Source organism: Galeopterus variegatus, unplaced genomic scaffold (genome assembly GCF_000696425.1).
Source record: "Galeopterus variegatus unplaced genomic scaffold, G_variegatus-3.0.2 Scaffold439, whole genome shotgun sequence".
In the NCBI taxonomy this organism is placed as follows: domain Eukaryota; kingdom Metazoa; phylum Chordata; class Mammalia; order Dermoptera; family Cynocephalidae; genus Galeopterus; species Galeopterus variegatus.
This window is the reverse complement of record NW_007726550.1, coordinates 113,592-137,984: the sequence shown is the minus strand read 5'-3', so window position 1 is coordinate 137,984 and position 24,393 is coordinate 113,592. Positions and strand designations below refer to the sequence as shown.

General features: G+C 40.6%; 1 protein-coding gene across 1 annotated transcript in view; it reads left to right on the top strand.

The window, feature by feature from the left end:
• The window catches only part of CDK5RAP2 (CDK5 regulatory subunit associated protein 2), a 194,473-nt gene that overhangs the window by 89,395 nt on the left and 80,685 nt on the right, over nt 1–24,393 (top strand). Inside the window, exons 13-17 of the mRNA XM_008568766.1 lie at nt 5,749–5,919; nt 8,306–8,449; nt 17,154–17,251; nt 22,483–22,613; nt 24,132–24,241. Of these exons, the coding sequence (XP_008566988.1) occupies nt 5,749–5,919; nt 8,306–8,449; nt 17,154–17,251; nt 22,483–22,613; nt 24,132–24,241 (654 nt within the window). The remainder of the gene's footprint in view (nt 1–5,748; nt 5,920–8,305; nt 8,450–17,153; nt 17,252–22,482; nt 22,614–24,131; nt 24,242–24,393) is intronic.

The following is a 24,393-nucleotide window of genomic DNA, read 5'->3' as shown; positions in this document are numbered from 1 at the left end:
TTTTTATTTTTTAATTTTAGAATTCTGTTAATGTTGCTTTAGTATTATTTGTATAATAAAAGGAATAAGAAAATCTTCTTTTCCCCTCCAGAAATGAATTTCTGTTTACTGACATTTATAGTTCGTGATAGGTTCTTGGGCTCATTGTTTTGGATTAAAGGTTTAGGGCAATCTCATCATCTGTTTGCCCAAGAAAAAAATTAACATTTAATTTTTAAAGTGTTTTCCTTTAAAAAATGTTTCTTTACTCACCCATTATGACTATAGTTTATACTCTGTATGAAGTATTTTAAAGATTGATAAAAGAATAACATAACTAGAAAAAAATCATCCATAATCATGTGTTTTGGTATTTCAGGTTTGTAATCAGTGCTTTTTTTTAAAAAAAATTGATCGTTATGGAAAATTTCAAATACACACAGAAGGAAAGAGAATGTACATTGAACCCCTATGTACTTATCTCCCAGGGTCAGCAATCACAGACTCAAAGCTGACCTTTTGTCATCTCTACCCTCCCCAACTCCCTCCCTTTTAACACTGAATTATTTTAAGCAATTCCCAGACATAGTATTTCATCAGTATTTCAGTATGTTTAAAAAATATCATTTTCACCTCAAAAAGATTAATAATCTCTTACAATTACCAAATAGCCAGTTAATGTTTAGATTTTCCTGATTGTCTTGCTAAAACAAATTGTTTGAAATGGTTTTTTTAAGAACCCTGATCCTGACAAGGTATACACATTGCATTGACTGGTATGTTTCTTTTAAAAAAACTTTTTATTTTGAAGTAATTTTAGACATAGAGGAAAGATTCAGAAATAGTACAGAGTTCCCCTTTGTCCATAACACAGCTTCCCTTAATGTTAACATTTTCCCTAACTGTAGCACACTTACCAGAAACAGGAAATTAACACTGAAACAGTACTTATACACTAATCTACAGACTCTACATGAATTTTGCCAGTTTTCCCATTAGTGCCTGTTTTCTGGCCCGGGATCCACATTGCATTTAATTGTCAGGTCTCTTTAGACTTGCTGAGACAGTTGCTCAGTCTTTGTTTTACATGACCTTGTTGCTTTGAAGAGTACTAGTCAATTATTTTGTGAAATGTCATGAAATATTCACGGGAGGAAGTGAGAACACCAGCATCATCAGGAGATTGGAAGAAGCTGACTCCAGCCCTCATGGAGACTTTGGGGGGGTTCAAGGCTTCAGTGGAGGAAGTCACTGCAGATGGGGTGGAAATGGCAAGAGAACTGGAATTAGAAACGGAGCCTGGAGATGGGACTGAATGGCTGCAATCTCAGATGGAACTTTAATGGATGAGGAGTTGCTTCTTCTGTATGAGCAAAGCAAGTGGTTTCTTGAGATGGAACCTGCTCCTGCTGAAGATGCTGTGAACATTGTTGAAGTGACAACATAGGATTGAGAACACGACACAAACTTAGCTGGTAAAGCAGCAGCAGGGTTTGAGAGGACTGACTCTAATTTTGAAAGAAGTTCTGCTGTGGGTAAAATGCTCTCAAACATCATCTCAGGCTGCAGAGAAATCTTTCATGAAAGAGTCAGTTGAAGTGGCAAGCGTTTTTGTCATCTTATTTTAAGAAATTGCCATGGCCACCCCAGCCTTCAGCAGCCACCACCCTGCTCAGTCAGCAGCCACCAACGTCGAGCCAAGACCCTCCACCAGCAAATAGATTACAACTCATTGAAGGCTCGGACTACTGTGAGCATTTTTTAGCAATAAAGTCTTTTATAATTAAGGTATGTACATTATTTTTTAGACATAATGCTATTACTGCACACTTAATACATTACAGAATTGTATAAACATAATTTTTATATGCATTTAGAAACCAAAAAATCCATGTGACTCTCTTTATTGAGATATTCACTTTATTGTGGTGGTCTGGAACAGAACCCATGATATCTCTGAGGTATGTCTGTAAAAAGTTTTTAAAAATCTAAACTTTTCCTGCTTAAACCCTGGGGTACTGGAGCAAAAAGCATACTGAGTCCGAATTTGACAAGTTTTACTGAAATCTTCCACACTTCAAATATTACTGCTGGAATTTTCTCACAAACAAAACCTACTGGAATATTCAGCCCCTCTAGAGTGGCCTAGCATCTCCTCAGGGATTCTGCAAGCATGGGAGAGCCCATCCTCAAGTTCATAGGGAATCTCAAGGGACTCTAAACGGCTGATAGAATCTTGAAAAGGCAGAAGCATGTGGGAAGTCACACACTTTCCAATGTCAAAGTGCGCTACAGAGCCACAGTGACGAGGACGGTGTGGTGCTGGCATGTATGGACGTATCCGTAATAACTTCGTATAGCATACATTATACGAAGGTATACGATTTCTGCTCTGTTTTCTTCTAGGACTTTTATAGTTTCAGGTCTTATATTTAAGTCTTTAATCCATTTTGAGTTAATTTTGGTGTATGGTGAGATGTATAGGTCTAGTTTCATTCTTCTACATGTGGATATCCCCAACCTGTTTTCTTGATTTTACTAGCCATTGATGATCATTTGCAAAATAGTGATAATTTAATTTCATTATTCCTTCTTTATAGCTCAAAACATCTATAAAGAGAAACTTGTTTTTCATAATTTAGTTTCCCTAAGTGCAATTCATACAGGAAAGAAAAAAATGAGTTCCCTAGAATCCTGCAAAGCCTGTATTAGCTTCCTATTGTTGCTGCAAAGATTACCACGAACTTTGTGGCTTAGCAAAACAAATTTGTTATCTTACAGTTCTGGAAGTCAGAAGTCTGAAATGAGTCTCACTGGGCTAAAATCAGGGTGTTGGCAGGGCTGTGTTCCTCCTGAAGGCTCCAGGGAGAATCCGTTTCTTTACCTTTTGCATCTTCTAGAGGCTGCCTGATTTCCAGACCCTTGGCCCCTTTCCATCTTCAAAGCCAGCACTGGCTGGTGGAGTGTTTTTCCTGCTTCCCTCTCCCACTTTTGAGGATCCTTGTGATTATACTGGGACCACCTAGATAATCCAGAATAATTTCTCTAAAGTCAGTTGATTAGCAACCTTAATTCCATCTGTAACCTTTATTTCCTTTTTCCATTTGGGGATTAGGGTATGAACATCTTTGAAGGCCTGTTATTTTGCCTATCAGAGTGACCAAAAGTGTTTTTTAAAAAAAGCTTCATTATGAATTCATAGATTTTTAACATTTTTCATGTCTTTTAATTTATTGTTATTATTCTTATTAAAACTCTAATTGTCCTATCTTTGGGTAGTGGGAAGGCTTATTGTAGTTGATTCCTGAGTTGCTTGGATGTGAACACTGTTGTCTTTGATAGTTTCCTTCCTTTCTGATATGAAAAGATGTCTGGAACCATATCATACATTCCTGCCCCAGGTCTGCAGTCATCTCTTTCTCTGAGGCAAACTTTAGAGTGCATTAGATTTACCTGGAAGGCTTGTTAAAGCATAGATTGATGGGCCCTACCTACCTTCAGAGTTTCTGATTTAATAGGTCCGGAGTGGGGCCCAAAATTTGTATATTTAATTATCAGGTGATGTTTATTATGCTGTTCTAGGGACTACACTTTGAGAATTACTGCTTGAAGAATGCTGTGCTTTTTTGTGGGTAGGAAATGGTATTTAAAGACTACAGTCTGGATACCAGGGAGGTCACTGATTCTAGTCTTTTTCAGTGGAAGGAAGGAAATAACAGAACATGTAAGTTCATATTGGTATTTCATACTCGAATTTAGAATTACAGGGGCCGGCTCATGGCTCACTTGGGAGAGTGTGGTGCTAACACCAAGGCCACGGGTTCGGATCCCTGTATAGGGATGGCTGGTTAGCTCACTTGGGAGAGTGTGGTGCTGACACCACCAAGTCAAGAGTTAAGATCCCTTACCTGTCATCTTAAAAAAAAAAGAATTACAAGTTTTAACTTTTTTTATGTTTGTGTTTCTTTTCTCTTATGTGTAATGTCTTGGTTTTTATGATGCTAATAATCTCTTATTTAATAAATATATATTATATATATATATATACACACATTTTCAGAATAACAATGCCAATATTATTACTTACACATGACGACTAGAAACAGTTTAAGATTTTTTGCATTCCTTTTGTCCTTAGAGAAATATCCCACTAGAGATGTACAAATTACTGTTTTAAAGTTATTGAAATAATTCCTTACTGTTTGGTTAGCCAATCAACTCAATACAAAGAAAGATTCATTTGTTTGCTCGTTTGCTCTGCTTTCAGTTTGGGGGGATTTTTATTTTATTTTTAAGGTAATTATATAAACATATAAATGGTTCCAACATCATGTCTGTAACAAGAATTTTATTTCAGACTCCTCTGCCTTGTTCTCTCTTATATATTATAGGCAACCATTTAATTTGTTTTATGGTTAAATAAGTGGCAGTTTGCTGTCCATACTTATTTCTCTTGGGTTCCTCAGACCAGCCCGCTCACCCCCCCATACTTTCTGGAGATTTCTTTAGGGCAGTGTATTTATAGAGTTCTCATTCCTTTTCCTTTACAGCTTGAGAGTGCTCCATTGTGAGAATGTACCATAGTTTATTTCTCTATTGGTGAACGTTTGGATTGTTTACAGACTTTTGATATTATGAATAGTGCTTCAATATTACAAATAGTACATATTTTAAGGTAGTCATGATCATACTGTACACTGCTTTCTCCCTTATTTTTTCCTTAACATTATAACGTGAACATTTTCCATGTTATTATAATTTTTTTGTAAATAGTATTATTTAAGACAAAAAAATTTTTTTTTCTGATTATGAAAGTAATACAGGATTATTTATAGATTTTGGGAACCCAGAAAAATAATGAAGTAAAAATCAACTGAAAATTGCCCATAATCTTTCTACTTAGGTATTTAGTTATTATTTTGATGTGTTCCCAACTAGTCTTACAACATGTGTATAAATATTTTTTAAAAAATCAGTATCGTAGGGCCGGCCTGTGGCTCACTCGGTAGAGTGCGGTGCTAATAACACCAAGGCCCCGGGTTCGGATCCCCCATAGGGATGGCTGGTTCGCTCACTAGCTGAGCGTGGTGCTGACAACACCAAGTCAAGGGTTAAGATCCCCTTACCGGTCATCTTTTGGAAAAAAAAAAAAAAAAAAAAATCAGTATCGTATTATATATGATTTGGTATCCTGGTTTGTTTTTATTCGTAATAGTGGTTTTTTTTTTTTTTTTGGTACTTTACTCTTCATAATTATTTCTCTGTTGCCGATCTAGTGTCTTTCTGGTTTTTCAGCATTGTAAATAATGTTGTGATAAATATCTGCACATAACGCTTTTTCCAAATTTCAGATTATTCTTAAAGTTAGTTTTTGTAAGACTTTATTTTTTTTTTTTTCCTTTTTGTCTTTTTTACTGACCGGTAACGGGATTGCAACCCTTGGTGTTGCGCCCGCACCGGGGACCGGCAATGGGATCGCATCCCTCGGTGCCGCGCCCGCACCGCGCTCAACCCGTGAGCGGGAACCGGTCTCCACATGGGATCCGAACCCTCGGCGGGAGCGCCGCCGCGCTCCCAAGTGGCGCACTCTCCAGTTCGCCACCGGGCCGGCCCTTTGTAAGACTTTAAATGAGAAGGAAGTATGCATTTGTTAAATACGTTAAATCTATTAGCTGCTCTCTTATAGCAGTATTTTGGCAAGTCAAACAGGTAAGAGATGTCCCATTGAAATTTTTGTAAAGTAAATTTCTTTTTTTTTTCTTCTGGTAGGACCTTAGAAATGAAGTTGAAAAATTACGCAACGAAGTGAATGAAAGAGAGAAAGCAATAGAGAATCGTTACCAGAGTCTTCTGGGTGAAAGCAATAAAAAATTGCACAGTCAAGAGCAAGTGACCAAACGTCCAACAGAAAGTGCCAATCAAGAGGACTTGTTGCTTCAGGTGCCATAATAATTTTTTTGTGTGTATTTAAATCTTTTGATTTAGCACACATTGTTTCTCCTCTCCCCGTCCCCCGCAAAAAAAAAAAAAAAAACAAAAAACAACTCTTTTGCAGGAACATTTATGGTTATAGTCTTCATTGCTGTGTTTCAGAGCACTTTAGAGCTTTCTTTATATAATTTGGGCCTCAGCCACCAGGGAAGTAAGTTCGGAGAAAGATCAGCTCAGAGAAGGGAAGAACTTACTGTGGGTTGTATGACTAGTAAATGGTAGAGCCTGGATTCAGGCCCTGGCCTGTCTGCTCCGGTGCCCAGCCCACCTCAGTGATGTACTTCTACTGCGAGTTCTTGCCGTTCCTTATTTGTGCCGTGCCCTTCACTCCTCTGTACTTGTCCTCTAACTGTTCCTTTTGTCTAGGAATGCCTTCTTATTTGGTCATATAGTAAGTTTTTGGGATTGAACTCAGACTGACAATAACCGTGAAACATACATCATAGGTGTTTAACTCTGCTACCTACTGAAACCTCATTAAAATAACATTGAAGGAATAAGAAGGCATAAACCTCAAGGACTAACCAGGAGAATGGCAGTAGGTACAACAGCAGGTGTGCATTCAACACAATTCTGGATGACAAGTGGATGGGCAAATGGTAACTGCATAGGTAGGATTCAGCTTTCTCTACTCTGCTACATGCCTTTGGGATGAAAAACCAGCAAGATGCAAGCTGATTTATGCTACAGAACCCCAGAAAGGCTCAGCAGGCTTTAGATGTACCTAGTACCTTTGAAAACAGATTTGTCTGGAATTTTAAGTGGATACAGGTGACCCTCTTCTCCTTATTACCCCGAGATCTCTGGAGACCTTAAATCAGAGAAGCTCTGGCCTGAGGGTCACTGGATGCAACTGGATGCAATACTGGAAAGCAGTATTGTTGGAATGAAAATGGGTAGGGAGTAGAAGTGGGCATACTTAGCAGTGAGCTTCCTCTGAGGGGGGTGGGGGCCCTCCAACAAAACAGATGGGTCCCCACTGAGCATCTCACAGTGAGGCCACGAGGTGCCCTTTCCACACATTTCTTCTGAGCAGTTTTAACCCTTAAAAGTAGGTAGATGGCCCAAGTTCATCAAATAGGAGAAAAGTGTTTAAGAGGGAAGACAGGCCAGAACAGATAGAACTGAGGTACATAGAGGAAATAGAAACAGTGCAAGGAGGAGAAGAAAACTAGACATCTTTAAAAAAAAAAAAAATTCTATACTATAACATCTTTAGTTAAGAAATAAGATCAGGATCTAATAAAAAAAAGTATTTGGAAAAGAAGAATGGAAATTAAAAGTGTGATTACAGATATAAAAAGTTTAATAGAAGAGTTAGAAAAGTTGGAAGATAAAGTTGAGTGATTCTTCCAGAAACGAGAATTCAAAATAAATAAACTTTTAAAAAAAAAAAAAAAAAAAAAAAAAAAAAAAAAAAAAAAAAAAAAAAAAAAAAAAGAAACAAACAAACAGATGGGAGAGCAAAGATAAGCAAATTGGAGGCTTGATTCAAGAAGTCTAAAGTATGACTAACAGGCATTTCAGAAAGACAAAACAGGCAAAATTTCAAAGTAATGAGAAAAAAATTTCCAGAGTGGAAGGATGGGCATTTCTACATTCAAAGGGCCTGCTCTGTTTCTTGCACAGTGAATGAAAAAAGACCCATACCCCAAGACATTTCATGGTGGAATTTCAGAACACAGGGAAAAAGAGGCTCTGAAAAGCTTCCAGAGGGAGGAAAGTATAGGTCACGTACAAAGGACCCAGACTTGTAATGGCATCAAAATTCTCAGCAGAAAAACTGGAAACCAGAAGACAGAAGGACAATGCTTTTAGATTTTGAGGAAAAGTGATTCAAGTGAGAAGGTAGAATAAAGGCTTTTCCAGACATTTGGTGCCTAAAATCATCTGCCTCCTCTGTACTCTTTGCAGGAAGCTCTTAGAGGATGATTCTGTATAAATGAGGGAATAACCAAAAAAGAGAGAGACATGGGATCTAGAAAGTAGGGAGTTCACCTGGGAAGTGTTGGAGGGAAGTCCATTGAGACCCAGTCTTGGGACCACTTCTGTTTGGTCAGAGCCTGGGCTTTGTCCTCCACACGCACTGAAAGGCAGTCACAGTGGTGGTGAATAAGGAAGGTTTGTGACGACCGCCACGATCCTTGTCTCTGCCTTGCTGGCATGCTGCTGTTCTCCAGGTTGTAAAACAGAAATGGAGTTGCAGTATAGATAGAAATTATTTAGGGAACATATGGGTATTGTGAAAAAATAAAATATCTTAAAGAGTTTGGGACAATCTCTTACTATTTTTTTTTTGATGAAATCTTCCTTATAATTTGTTTTGTTTCCTTAGAAATTCAGTGAACAAGAGTTGGAAACATTACAGCAGAACAGTTATTTAACGACTGTGGAGGATGTCAAGTTCAGTAGCGAAGGCTTAATAACAGAAAAGTGCTCTTCTCAACAGTCACCAGGCAGCAAAATCATCTTCTCTGGGGTAAGCTTGACTAAAATTAGATGTTCACACGTGAATGTATTCGTATTCTTTTCTGACAACATATTTGATAACTCCTTTGATCCTCAAATCTTCTTGTCGATAATTAAGCCTGCAGCAGGTAGGAGGAGGAGTTCTTAGTCTATCCACCTTACAGATTAATATTCTTCAGCTGAGCATTAGTATTTGCAGTGCACCCAAAGTTGAGAAACCACAGCTTGTTAAAAGAGGAGCCTTGTATTTGCCCAGTCAGGGCTCACCTCTCAAGAACGATGTAATCCCAAGTGTTATATAAGTTTTCTTGTTCAGATGCACATAGAGTAACACAGCAGGCCCTTTCTTATCTGGACCCAAATTATCTTTCCAGTCTCATTTTCTTTCATCTGCAGCAACAACTAACTTCTTGCAGAATCCTGAAACCACCATTTTTGTATCTCTCTGTGCCTTTGCATGTGCTGTTCCATCTGCCTGGAATGCCTTTTCCTTCCTTGCTTACTTCCTAAATCCTGAACATCTCTGCAGGTACCACTGTAGTGTCACCTTCTCTGTGAAGCCTTCCCTGGCTCTGCTTAGAAGTGAGGTCCCCTCTTCCTCTGGTTCATAGCACTTTGGGCACCCTTCTGTCATGGCACCTACTCCTTGTGTTGGTGTTATAGGACCACCTTTCTGTTTCCCCTCACCTGGGCTGTGGGCAGGCACTTCAGGGGTAGGGGACTGGCCCTCATCTCTGAATCCCAATGCTTAGCCCATTGCCTGGCTCTGTAAATGTTTGTTGAGTGAGTAAATGAATAATGCAACTAGACAGCCAGATATGGGAAAGGAAAGGAGTTAGTTGACTGTAGGCCAAAGTTTTTTTTTTTTTAACCTGGCTTTAATTAAGTTCATACATTCAGAAGATAGAGAACTCTTACGCAAATTAATACTCTGATGAATGGCTCTGATCATGACTTGTGGTTTTGTGAGGTGTGATTCTCAAAATAATTAACAACCAGTGCAGCACAGGCGTTGGACCTCAGAGCAAACTCAGGCAGTAGGGCTGGAATGGGGAACTGGAGGCCTGCTCTTGCACCAACCACCAGTCCTGTAGTTATTGACCACGGGAAGGTCCCTAGTGGACCATGAGGAGGGGCCAGAGCAGTTAGGGTGGTTAGAGTGGATGGACCAGGGTTTGTTTTCCAACTGATATAGAAGAATTTTAGTATTTTAGCAATGAGTACAAGCCATTGTGCTGTGTATCAGCTCAGTATCAGACCTGGTCCTGGGGGCATCACCGGCTGGACAGCTAGAGCTCTTTCTTAATTCTGACCATTTGAGTATTTCTATTTTGCTGGTTCTCTTGAGGATGTCAGCATGGGCTAGTGGAGCCCTTGGGCTGGGTCAGGAATCTGGAGGCCTGGATTTCTCTCTTAGCACTGTCATTTCACTTAGGTTACCTTGGGCAAGTTTGATAACTAAATCTCAGAGGGCTAATATTTTGTGATTCTACCTTGCTTTTAGCTATTTGATTTTGATACAATTTAGTTGGGCTGTTAAGATTCACCTTAACCTGTAATAAGGCATAATCTGTTTTGAAACAAGAAAGTAGCCCATCAGGTATTTTAGATGGACGTATCTTCACTAATTTGAATATACTTAGTTAAATTTTGCTATTTTGAATCACATTTTAGTCATATAAAAAGTGTCAAATGATGAACAAAATATTTATAAATTTATTGAACTGATTGAGTATATTTAAATTTAATTTCACTAGTCTTATCATCCGCACCATTTTGTTTTTAGCTTTTTGTGGTGGGTGATGTCTGTACTTTGTATAACCACAAGTTCAAAGTCATTGCATGGCTATTTTGGTAGTATCAGATTCTGGTTTAAATTACTGTGCAGAATACCTAAATGTTTTAGCAAAGGTTTTAATTCTGTTCTGCAAGACTGACTGCAAATTGTGGGTAAAGAATTATGTTATCACTTAAGAATTATAAATTTCTAGGTGTCAATTTAAGAAATCCCAACTACAACAGCTTTACAGTTTTTTTCTGCCCGAGAATGGTAAGCTTTTCAGATTGTAGTTCTTTCTTTGTAGAAAACATGGATTTCTTCTGCTATGCCCTTGGCCATTTTGTGTTGATTTAGGATTTATCCTCTGCCCATTTCTACAAAGAACTTGAGGCTATGATGATGTCTCCATAGACTCTGTGCAGTCCGTTTTCATTCTAATGATTATGTGATCTCGAGAATTAATGCTAGAAGATCTGGGAATTGAAGACTAGAGAGTAAAACACACTGAGTAGATTTAACTCGCTGCAGCCAGAGATTTATAGCTCGGTTATTGGCATGGTTGGGACATTGCTGCTGAATTTTCTGAGTATTAAAATAAATGTCTTTGTTGCAGGGCTGTGACATAGCTACAGAAATAGATGCCGTCTGTCTACCAGGCCACTAAATTACCCTGATTACCAAGAAATGATCCATAAGGCTTCTCTTTACATGACTGCTGCCTCATCAGATTGTGTTCTGCACATTACATGGGTTTCCTTCCAGTCATTAAGGAAACTATGGTAGAGTAGAAAATGCCCCAGCTTTTGTGTTCGAATGCCAGTCCTCCTACTTACTAGTCTTGTGACCTTGGCCAAGTCACTTAATCTCTCTGAAACTCACCTTCCTAATCTGTAAAGGGAGGAATTACATGTCTGCCTTCTGAGAGGATTAGAAATAATGTAAGTGTATTAAGGTTCTTTGGGTTGCAAGCTACAAAATCTAATATTGAGTAGTTTGAGCGAAACAACGATGAAAGGTGGTTTTGATTGGGAACATACTGGAGGCTCTCACAGATGCCAGGCAAGAGTCGAGCAGCCACACCATTGGGAGGGTGAAAACCATGGCAGCCCCATGGACCTTGACAGCAGAAGCTGTAGACTCCAGGGCTCTGTCGTTGACGTGACACACCCCGCAGCTCCTATTCTTGGTATCTCCGTTTAAATCTCTGAATTCCTGGGAGAGACTTGTACAGGTTTAGCTTGGGCCCAGGGCCTGGCTCACAAAGGAGAGGTGTCTTCCCAGGACTGGCTCCTGTGTTTTAGGGACAGTTCTCAGATGAGACAGGGGAATGGAGGTGACTGGGTGGTCATTTCAAGGGCTGTGGAGAGCACACTGCAGAGTTAGACACAGTAGTTGTGGGCAGTGATGAGGCTTCTCTGGGATGAGTGGCCTCCTGTTTGGGTTGCTTCTTATTTAGAGGGCCTGGGTGAAGGGTGGGGGTTGGTTGCTCCTGCAGAGCAGGTGTTTGTTGTTATCCCCTCTGGGCTGCCTGGCCCTCTGCCTCTATAGCAAGGAGATCTACTGGTTTGTCAGCTCTGCTGAGGGAGCCAAATGACTTCATTCTAATGGGGCATGATTCAACGCAGGGGAATAGGTGATTGATGAAATGAGACCCAAATGGCTCCGAAGAGTTCATTTATTTAACACGGGTGAGCAATTTGCTTCCAGAAAGACATTGACTCACTCTGACTTCCATTATGCAAAATATCCCCAGGAATCTCTGCTCTTAAGATTCATATTGGTCCCTGAGTTCCCTTCTTACCTATTTAATCATCAGTTTAGCAAGTATTTGTGGCAGCATTTGATTTGTGCCAGACACTGTGCCTGGCTTGGGTCACTGCTGCTCACAAGGAGCTCCCAGACCTGTGAACAGGTTGGTACAGTAGCTCTGGGATGAATGTGAAGCAGGGTGCCGTGGCGGCTGGAGGAAGGCATCTTTCTCAGTCAAGGAAGGCTTCTGGTGAGATCTGGCCTGAGTGGATGCTGTATGGTGCCCTGGGGTATGTCAGTGGAGAGTGGTAAATGATGGCACTTGTTCTCTGAAGAAAGGGGATGGGTTCCTCCATGGGGCTCAAGTGGAGGGATTTCCCAGTTGCACTGAGAACTGGGCAGGAGGAAAGGATGAGAGCAGGAATTGAAGAGAATGGTGGCCTGAAAAACCTGGTGAAGATTTGGAATAGCTGCCAGAGGGAAGAGGAGAGGGGAGCTGAGCTGGGCATCCAGGCCCTGCCGTGGCAGTGGGTTGTCCTCCTCTAGGACTTAGAGCTCAGCCTACAGAGATCCAGTTAAGATATGGGGTTGGGATTCTTTCACTAGGCACATACATTCCACATACATACATTCGGGAAGAGGAGAGGGGAGCTGAGCTGGGCATCCAGGCCCTGCCGTGGCAGTGGGTTGTCCTCTTCTAGGACTTAGAGCTCAGCCTACAGAGATCCAGTTAAGATATGGGGTTGGGATTCTTTCACTGGGCACATACATTCCACATACATACATTCCTGGAGTCTCTACTTCATCCACCAGAAATCTGTATTAATTGATCTTTTTTCGTAGACCTTCTTGCTTGGCTTTGAAGTTACATACCTAAGCACAAATTCTGACTTTAGCAATTATTAGCTGAGTGGATGCAAACAAGTTACCTCTGCTCCCAGATAATCCATTTCATCCTCTCAAAAATGGGAAGATTAATATACCTCCCTCGAATGTTGTGATGATTAGAGATGTCAAATACTTAGCATAGCACTTAGAGCATAGGAATAGTAGTTACAGCTGACATTTATCACTTGTTTACTCCTTGCCAGGCATTGCTCAGGGAACTATGTATAGATGAACTCATTTAATCTCTTTAACAACTCTATGAGATAGTTAGAATTATTACCTCCATTTATAGATGAGGATATTGAAGCACAGAGATGTTGACTAACTTGTTCAAGGTCACACAGTTAATAAGGTCACATACGCTTAACCATCACTGCCTCTCCTGTTAGGTGCTCAAACAGTTGTAGGTTTTTAAAATTTTGTCATTGGCTTTTCTTTATTTTCTTTGGCTGTCCTTTGTGTGGCTGACAGTGATGTTGCCCTTGTAACATTATCACTCGTCAAGCACCCAGTGTTTTGCATCCATTCTGGGGCAGTGATGGGTAGACTGAAGAGCATGAGCTTTGGAGCCCACACCTTGCCTCATCACCCTGACCTTGGGCATGATTAGCCCTCTGCGCCTCATCTCTAAAATGGGGAGCTTGGTAACACGTGAGCACATAGGGTTTCTGTGAGGATTAAATGAGAAAATGCCTGGAAAGCGCTAACCACAGTGGCTGACGTACTGAGGACTTGATAGCCTACTTTGTCTTGATGTCCTATTCAAATCCTGCTCTCTTCTCTACCATCCTCTGGCTGCACATATGGTTGTGTGCAGGTGGGAGCTGAGAGAATCCCACATGATTTTGTTGTTGTGTACAAAAGGCATTTGGGAGCTCCTTGTGCTAGTGACATGTGGCATGGCTTATGAAAGGGCCTGACATTTATAGCAGTCTGGTTGACTAACTTATCATGACCAAACTAGTGGTTTAGCATTTAAAATCCTTAACTAGCAGAGGGTGCCTTGGCTTTGTTTTATCAGGGTTGGAAGCACAGCAGTATTTTCCTAGATCAGGGATTCTTAACCTTTTTTTGACCTCTGCCTCCCTTTGGCAGTTTCCTGAAGTCAAGGACCCCTTCCTTGGAAATATGTTTAAGTGCATAAAATATATACAAAGGATTTTAAAGGAAACCAAATATTTTGAAATTCAGTTACCAAAACATAAAAAATTATGCTATAGAAATAGAGGTTCTTTATTAATGTGTTAAATGACTACTGTAGTTTTAAAGTAGTGATAAGAATAAATATTTTGAGGTATCTGCAACATATACAAAATATATTTCTTTTGATGACCAAGTTACAGTAATACCACTAGTACTACTATGGTTTGTAGCAATAGCAGTATTCCTTCAATTCATAATTGGAGGGAATGCTAAATTTCACTTAGAGGGTAGTGGAAATATAGATGTAATTTTTTTTTCTGTTCACGTTCATGCAGCCCCTAAATTTTAATCAGCTTAAGAACCCCTCTCCTAGGTGATATTTAACTTTTAGGAGAAAACATAAGTCAGTGTGAACTACAAAGACTGTATTCAGCCCCAGTCTCTCCATTAACTGAATATCCCCCTTCCAGCATTTAGAGAGTACCTAGTTTGTGCCACGCATGGGGTATTCTGTACATTAACTTTATTTAACATTTTTTTCTTACTTTTGAAGTATTTTCAAATTTACAGAAAAGTGACAAAAGTAAAGGATTTTATTTTTTCTGAGCTGTGATAAAGTTGCCCATTTGAAGCCCTGTCACCTCTGAATACTTTAGTATGTATTTCCTGCAAACAGGGACATTCTCCTTTATAACCTCTCAGCTCAGCCACCACAACCAGGAAATTGTCCTAGACTTATCAGTACCTTCTGATCCTCAGACTCATTTGTATTTCATCAGTTGTCTCAGTAACATCCTTTGCAGGATTCAATTCAGGATCACACCTTGCATTTAATAGTCTTGATTCTTTACTCTTCAGTCTGGAACAGTTCTTCAGTCATTCCTTGACTTTCATGATGTTGATACTTTTGAAGTGTCCAGGCCAGTTATGTTGTAGAATGTCCTTCAGTTTGGTTTTGTCTGTCTGATCTGTTTTTGATGATCAGATTCAGTCTGTGCGTCTTTGGTAGGAATAAATACAGTAGTAATGCTGTATTCTTCTCATTGTGTGCTATTTGATGGCACATGATTTGGATTTGTCCCATTACTGGCCATGCTAACTTTTTTTTTTCCTTTTTGTCTTTTTTCGTGACCGGTAACGGGATCACAACCCTCAGTGTCACGCCTGTACCGTGACCGGCAACGGGATCGCAACCCTTGGTATCATGCCCGCACCGCGCTCAACCAGTGAGCGGACCGATCTCTCTATGGGATCCGAACCCTCGGCAGGAGCGCTGCTGCGCTCCCAACCACCGCACTCTACCGAGTGCGCCACCGGGCCGGCCCATGGCCATGCTAACTTTGATAACTTTGTGAAGGTGGTGTCTGGCAGGTGTCTTGACTGTCCAGTTACTTTTTTCCTTTTTATTTAGTAAGTGTTTTGGGAGAGGTTTTTCAGTATTTACACAGGTAAATATCCTGATCTTCAAACTTTCACCCACTAGGTTTAGCATCCTTTTTTTTATTCTTGGCCAAATTATTTATTTATTTGTTTCTATTTATTTATTTAATTTATTTTTATTGAAGCGTAATTGATTATACATATTTGTGGGATACAAAGTTGACTCAATAGTTGTATACAATATGCAATCTGGCTGAATTATTTATTACCACGATGGCTGGCAAATGGTGATTTTTCTAATTCCATCACTCTTTCTACATTTATTAGTTGTCATTTTCACTATAAAGAAAAGCCTACTCTTCCTGTTCGTTCATTCATATCGGTATGGATTCATGAATTCCTCTTTTATTCAGTGGGCTATATATCAGTGGGTTATAATCCATTACTGTCATTTATTTTTATGTTCAAGTTGTCTCAGATTTGGCTGGTGGGAGCCTTTTCAAACTGGCTTCTGTGTCCTTTTGCCAACATTCCATCCTTTTAAAAAAAAAATTCCTTCTATTTTTTCAGCTTTTTTGAGGAATGATTGACAAATAATAATTGTATATATTTAAGATATACAACTTGATGTTTTGATATACATATATATTGTGAAATAATCACCATAATCAAGCTAATTAATATATGTCACTCACTTTGTCTTTCTTTCACTACCCTCTTAGCAAATTTTAAGTATACAGTACAGTATTGTTAACTACAGTCACCGTCCTGTACATCTCCAGAATTTATTTATCTTGCATAACTGAAACTTTGCACCCTTTGACCAACATCTTCCATTTCCCCCTTCTTTCCCCCTCCCCCACCCCTGGCAACCACTGTTCTAGTCTTTAAGCACTTATTTTCTACTACAAACAAAATGCTGTAGATTTTCTTCTGTTGTCCCTGATTTTCCTTGTCCCAATCAGCTGTTTCTCCAGATATCTCTGGTTTCTTACAGTACTCAATTTATCTTTTATCTGCTTCATAACTTCATAAGGTGGTAATTACTGTCCACCATTTTACAGGTAGGACTGCCAAGGCTTCTATTAAGTAAATTCCCAAAGTCCCAGAACTAGTAAGTGGCAAAGCCAAAATATGAACTTTAAAAAAAAAATTACATTTGGGAATGGTCATTCACAAGTTAACAAAACTACATCCTCATTTCGTAAATGTGGAGACTGAACCCATCATCAGGGTTTGTTAAACTACTTACCTAAGGTCACACCGCTAGTAAGTGGCCGAGAACTAACTCAGATCTCTTTGTCTTCACTCTTCTGGATGCCTCCCAAGTGCTACTCGTTTGACCTCTTCTACTGTACTGTAAGTCCCTTGTCCCCAATACTCCTCAGGCTTTGGTTTGTGAATTTCTCTTCTTTGGAACAAGAGCAAGTGTGGAAAGGCATTCTTGGCAGTGTTGTGAAACGATGACCACCAGCATGGAGGGGTGGCATTTTCATGAAGGGCAAATCAGATAACTAACTGATGGGTCTTTTGCAGCGCTCTTTGGTGGTGGAAGCACAGCTCCCAGTTTTTTTCTGGGGCAAGTGATGGGCAGTCCTTCCCCATGCCTCCTGAAGGTGGCGCTCTGTGACTGTGGCCTGAGCCAGAGCCTGGCACAGGGCCTCACCTTCATTTGGTTTTAAAAACCAGAACTAGCTACATATGTTTGTATAATAAAAGGATATATTCTTTTAAAATTCTTCCTTTAATGTCAGATGCCCATTGTCATTTCCAGGAAAAGCAACAATCAGACTATGAAAAGCTGATTCACGTCTTAAAGAAAGAGCAGGACATTTATGCCCATCTGGTAAAATCTCTGCAGGACTCAGACAGGTAAGTGTTTCTGTTTGGGCATCACACCCATGTGAATGCGAACATACATACACACACATGTCTTGAGTAAGTGCTGGTGGTTTCTGAAGCAGAAAAGGCCTACCAGTTTGATCAGGGAGCTTATAAAGTGCTTGGACGTTGATTACCCTACTTAACAGTCAGATATACCTGTTTTCTATCAAGAATTGTATGATTTTGGGCAACAAAATTAGCATTAAAGTATCTTAATTACTCATATTTTTTAATACTTTATTATATATCTAGAAAGAGCTTCTATGTGTATTATCTCATACGATTCTTACAGCTGTTCTATAAGTAATGATATTATCCCTGTTTTATGCAAGGCCATAAAAACTAGTAGAGGTTACGTGACTTGCCCAAGTCACGCAGGCGTTGAGTGACAGAACCCTGGGTTACAAACAACTCTCCGTGTTTTAGAGTGACTTGTGTCTCTGCAGAATTGCTGGAATGACTTGGTGCCAGTGAGGCATGGTGAGGAGAGCTGGTAACAGCTGGTGGTCTTTCCAGCCCTGGGGCTCCCACTTTCTAGCTCTGTGTCCACAGGCAAGTGGCCGCATTGGGCCTCTGATTACACATCTGTAAATGCAGGGTTATCCTCAGGGATTTGACATATTAAGAAATCATCTCTCTACGCACCTGGGGTAGTTATACTTGAAAGGATATGATGTCTGGGATTTGTTTCAAAACAGTACAGAGGCGAGGAAGTGGGTGGGGATATTGATGGAACAAGACTGGCCCTGGCTCCCCGATTGCTGAGGCTGGGGTGTGGGTGGATGGAGCAGGGGCTCATTACGTTCCTTTTTCTGCTTTTGTGTATGTCTAAACTTTTCTGTGATAAGAAGTTGAAAACCGTCACTGCTTGTTCTCCCTCTCATGTGCTCTTCACTTTCGCCATAACAAGTAACACGCTCCCTGTTGTTCCCTGGGTGGTGTGTTCCTGCCTTGGCCTGTATGTGTGTTTTCCTCCCACCCTTCCCCCTGCTTTGTCTCCCATTAGTCCTTTAGAATTCGGTTTGAGTGCTAACCTTGTCAGGAGGCCCAGCTCAGCCCCAGAACAGTTGCCCCCTCCGTGTTTCTTCCCCGTGTGTGACTTGGCCACCTCCTCACCTGCACTGGAACTCCCTCAGGGCACATGCCCCTCTTCCTGTCTCCCTTTCCCAGGGCCTGGTATAGAGCAGGCACTTGAAAAGTGTTCTGTGTAGGAGTTCACCTCCTCCTCAACACTGATTTTCTAAATTAGGAGATAATTGCCAGATTTTTAAATCTGAAATGAGTTTAGAGAAAATAAAAACATGCTGATGAAATTGTGGGAGCAGGCATCGCTTTCTGAAAGTGAGTGTTTTCAGGAAGTCTCAGCTGCTGGTCATTTTCACTTGGGGGAGGGGTTGAGTCATGCAGATTTTTAAATCTGAAATGAGTTTAGAGAAAATAAAAACATGCTGATGAAATTGTGGGAGTAGGCATCGCTTTCTGAAAGTGAGTGTTTTCAAGAAGTCTCAGCTGCTGGTCATTTTCACTTGGGGGAGGGGTTGAGTCATATGGGGGAACTCAAAGAGGGATTGGACAAATTTAATGTTAATTGTGCAGCTTCCCTGGCTGGGAGCCAGGTTAATCTGTGGGCACCGAGAGGCCCTGTGGGTGGAATGGTTGCTCTCAAGTCCCTTCAGCATCATGAATGGCTCCAAGTTGTATAGGTTCTTTCTTCATGAATGAAAGCACTGATGGGACCGAGGTGGTCCAGGGATGTGGCTAGTTAGGATGCTTAAAAGGTTTCTTGTTCATCTTCAGATGAACAGTACATTTAGGGGAAGACAGACCTGGGTCCAGATCCCAGCTGTGCCACTCAGCAGCTCTGAGCTCTTGGGTAACTCATTTCTCATCCTGAACCTCAGTGTATATGTTTGTAAAATTGAGATTGGCTGGCCTATCTACCTACCTACTTACCTGCCTACCTGCCCACCTGCCTGCCAGTCTACCTACCTACCTTACAGTGTTGTTTCAAAACAAGACATGATACTCTGTAAAGTCCTAATAGTACCTGGCACGTAGTAAGCAGTCAGTAAATGATGGCATATTATTAAGAATAACCATGTGAAAAGCTTAGGTATGCCTTGTAAGTTATATGCACTTGTAGGGGGTTTTTGAATATTCAGACCTTGGCATACCCAGAAGACAGAAGGGTGCACTAAGGCAGGCGGAGCTCCCTTTTGTAACTCCAGCACTGCTCACTCTCTGGAAACTGCCAGTAAAGGTGGCTGACTCTAGAGACATATACTTGTGATTAAAACTGGAAAGTGAGGGCAGGGAAGAAGGAAACTCATCATGGGCTACTATGTGCCTGATCCTTTCACCTTTACTATTTATTCTTCACAGCAACACTTAGAAGTCAGTGGCTTTATCCCCATATTACCAAAGTTGAAATATGCTTTCTAAGATGTTAAGTGTATTACCTGAGGTTCTACAGTTAACAATTATCAGAGCTCAAATCTCCTCAGCCTGAGCTTAGGCCTTAATTGATACACCACTCATCTTGAGGACTGGTACAGTTCGTACTTTTCTGTAGCTCTGGTTTCTCAACCTCAACAGTATTAGGATTAGTGGGCTGGGTATACTTCGTCATGAGGAGATGTCCTGTGCATTTGTAGGATGTTTAGCAATATCCCTGGCCTCTACCCAGATTCCAGTAGCACACCTGCCCCCTTCCATCCCAGCTGTGACAACCAAAAATGTCTATAGACATTGCCCCTGGGGGAAAAATCATCTCCAGATGAGAATCACTGCTGTAACTCATGAGGATCAGAAATTTTGGCTCATAAGTATCATCTTTTGTATGTGAAGTGTTGGGATATGTGGAAGGAAGGAAATGATGTTTGTTGAACATCTGGTATGTGTTAGGCACTGTGCTATGCTTTTCCCCATATAACATCTTGATTAATCCTCAAAAGAATCTCAAAATGAAGGTATTATTACCCCCATTTTACAGATGAAGAAATCAGGATTCAGGTGGTTTGACTGACTTGTCCAAGGTCATGGAGCTATCTATTGGTGGTGTGCCATTTTGAGCTTGGATCTCTCTGACTCCTCATTTCTGCTCCTGCCTGCCTGCACCACTCCCCGGTCTCAGTTCCAGAAAGAGGAATGTACAGGGCTTTTGTTTCTTTCTGAGTAAAGCACCTTTTGTTCTACTGACTCCTCACACCTTGAAAAGATTCTGGAGTTGGGAAAACATAAAATGACAGACAGAGGAGCAGTAGCTGTGTACTTTTCACCCTGTCAGAAAATGGAAGAGGGAGTGAAGCAGTTAGTTTTCCCCAGCCCTAATCGCAGGAGCTTCGCTAAAACAATCTCTCTCTTTTTTTTTTTTTACTGGTTAAATGTCTCCGCAGCACAACCACATCTAAGCAAGTGCTGTACTATGAAACCTCTGTAAGGTTTTCCATCAGCCTCACAAATTGATCATTATGATTGTCTTGAAATGGAACTAGGTATAAGTTGCTAGTAAGGCCCCTTGCCTTACATGAAGACTGCTTCACAATGAACCATCCTCAAAGCAGCAAGCATAGAAGATTAGATATAATGGTTTATTTTCCTTCCAATATATGTTGATTTATGTGTGCAGTTCGACAGATGGAGCTGGAAGAAATCTCTGAAAGAGAAGTGGGACTTGAGTCTATGGCATGCATACTTGGAGCAATATTTCCTTACCATTTGGGGACTATGGACCCCTTTTGAAAAATCCTATGAAAGTTTATGGTCCCTCTCACTAGAAAAATCCACATATTCATATATTGTTATAGACCTTCTTAGGGAACCATGGGTCAGATGCTGGACAGAGAGCAATATATTTTTTGGTGTTTAAAAAAGGAGGCTTTCTGATTTGTTAATGTGTTTCAAGTAGTCTTAGAAATGTTCATATACTCTGACCCAGTAATTGCACTGATGGGAATCCTTCTTAAGAAAATAACCTGAATGTCAAATAACGTTTTAGGCACAGAGATGTACAGTGAAAGTTATTTATGCTATTGATGTCAGCTGGGGTCTCCATGTTCCTCTGAGAGCTGGATTTCAGTGATTCAGATCTCTGCCAGTTGCACATCAGCAGAAGTCCAAAGCCTTCTTATGGATCTTCACTGTCCAAGTAGAGTAGCCACTATCCATGTGGCTATTTAAATTTAAACTTCAAGTTTAGTAAAATTAAATATTCAGTTCCTTGGTACGTTAGCCACATTTCAAATGCTCAATAGAACATTTTCATCCCTGGAGAAAGTTCTGTTGGACAGGCCTCCCTAGGATTAATGCACCTTCTGGGAAGTGTGTATTTTCACGGCCTCCTCTGGGTTCTGGGTTTCTGGTTCCACTCAGGCTCTCTGTACAGCTCAGCACTGTATCACATTGACCCAGATGTGAAACTTGACATGCACCTCCCCAAATAAAAATCCATTCATGCTGTGCATTTTTGAGTAGTTAACCCACTATAGAAGAGTGCAGTTGGCCTCTGTATTGGTCTTTTTCTCCCTCTTATTGTTGACTCACTCTTCTTCCTTTATTTTTTTCTCTTCCCTTTCGTCCCTCACCTGTACTCTCAATGTGAACTTCTCGAGAGTAACACAACAGAAAGCCTCTGTCTCCCTGTCTTCTGAAGCCTGGGTGCCAGGGGACAGCTAGGCCCTGGGGAGCCCTCCTTCTATACCCAGGCCCTCTCAAGGCATTATTCCAAACAGAGAAACATTCTGAAGAATTAAATTATTTCCACCTAGTCATGTCTGTGGTAACCATTTGGAAATGACCCAAATGTCCACTAATACAGTATGAGTTAAAGAAAATGGTGGGATATTCACTTGATTTAATATTATATAATCATTAAAATGATGCTTGCAAATAATTTCCAGAAATAGAGGGAAATATTTAACTGAGGAAAGCACAATTCAGCATTGTACGTCCAGTATTATTTCTACTTTGTGAAAATTCTCATGGGGAAAAGATTAGGAGGAAATACAGTCTGTTATATGTTAATTGGCAGTGAGATCATGGTAATTTTTTTTCTTCTTGATACTTTTATATTTAAAATTTTCTATAGTAAAGATGTATTTACTTTTATAACCAGAAAAAGGCAAATGACAGAAAAATCACAGGAAGGATTCCTGGTGGGGTCTGCATCTTAAAGCACAAATAGGTCTGTTTAAAAATTTCTGGTATCTTCTTTTACCAAGTGTCAACAGCCTTCAGGGTGAGTTAAACAACATTTTTGCCCTGCGGAAGCAACTGGAGCAGGATGTGCTCTCGTATCGGAATTTGCAAAAGACTCTGGAGGAGCAGATCAGCGAAATTCGGAGACGGGAAGGTACACACTCTTGTATGTTTTTCCCTTTGGTTTTTCCACTTGGAAAGCTTTGGCTGACCTTTAAGAGTCCAAAAACTTCACTAGGAGATGAAGCACCTACAGGATTTCGCTCAGGGACCCTTTTTGTGGTGACTATGTTGATGTTGGCTCTCCTAGTCTGTATCTATCTTGCTTTGGCCTTTGTGGTAGAGGAGCCCAGTAAATCATGTTAATTCTGTAGAGCGTCTGCTGCAGGATTGCGTCCTTGCTGCCTCTACTATTTTCTGCATCATTTGATACTCCTAGCTCCAGATTACCTTGGGGATTTGTAATCCCCTTTCTCTGCTAAACAGCTTTCATTGCCCAAAACTTCTGGGCTCTGCCTACCACAGCACCCACTGCAGAGCACCTAGGGCTGCATAGACATGTGGGGTAGACTGACTTTAGCATGGTAGATTCATGTAGGGAGCACTACAAGATGAGGGTCCTGTGGGACTGGCACTGCCATACTTGGCACAGTAATATTTGGCCTTCTCCCTTGCTAGGATCTGAGCCTCTTAAAGCCTGGGTTGGTATCTTATTCCTTTCTGTGTCTCTAGCCTGGTGCCTGGCACATATCGTAAAAATTGGTAATAGCAGTGGTGGGTTTGACATTTCTTGAGTACCTGCTGTGCACAGAGCACAGTGCCAGGTACTTCTCATCTCAGATCCTCACAACCATCCCATTAGTTAGAGTAGACATTGACTTCATTTTACAGATGAAAAAACTGAGGCTCAGCTGGGGGGTGGGGTGGGGTTTGATTTGCCCAGATTTGAGCCAACTATCTACTTTTGAAGTCTAGTTATTTCTAGCATTCTGCACTGTATTTTAGGGGTGTTACCTCTTACCCACATGTGTTACATGAGATATTGTTTTTGGATATGCCTGGCTCAATAAACATCCTCCCCTTCCTCCACTTCTTTCCTCCCTATGAGAATGTGACCTTTGCTGCAAAGGAAGCAGACCTTTACGTAGGTGACCAAAGATTCTTTTATCTTAATTCTGGCAGGCAATTTCTGCACTTAGTGTGCTTGCTTCTCACAAGGGCTCTGCGGCCAGTAAAAAATACATCAGGCACTTTTATTTCCCTTGAGTTCTACCCTTGACGGTCACATCTAATTTTCCTGAATTCTTGCCTAAACAGAATCACTCCCTCATTTAAACTGAAATCACCATTTGCTTGTGCCATTCAGAATGGTCTCCAGGCACAACACTTGATGTGCAAATTATAGTTCAGAATTGGCCACAGTGAAAACCTCCAGCCAAAGATGAAACCATACATTGAAATATCAGCGGGTAGAGAGAGGGAAAATTACTTTTGCTCCAAAGGTGGTGCTTTAAACTCCCTATGTGTAATTAATGCGACCCCTGTACTCCCCCCTATTTAAATTGCTTTAGATGGATTGCATTGGGATCAGTCTTGGAAAGATCTGTTTCTGATATTCTTTTTCCCTTCCTCCTCCCCACCTTTTTTTTTTTTTTTTTTTTTTTTTGGGCAGAAGAACCATTTTCATTTTATAGTGATCAAACATCTTATCTAAGTATTTGCCTTGAAGAACACAATCGGTTCCAGGTGGAGCATTTTTCTCAAGAAGAACTTAAGAAAAAGGTATTGACTATTAACTTCTAGTGTTTTTTTTTTTAGGTTATTTGTTGTCTCTTGGGTTCCTGATCAAAGGTGTGAGATTCTGAACGTCCCTCTCCTCTCCTCTCCTCTCCTCTCCTCTCCTCTCCTCCCCTCCCCTCCCTCCCCCCCCCCCC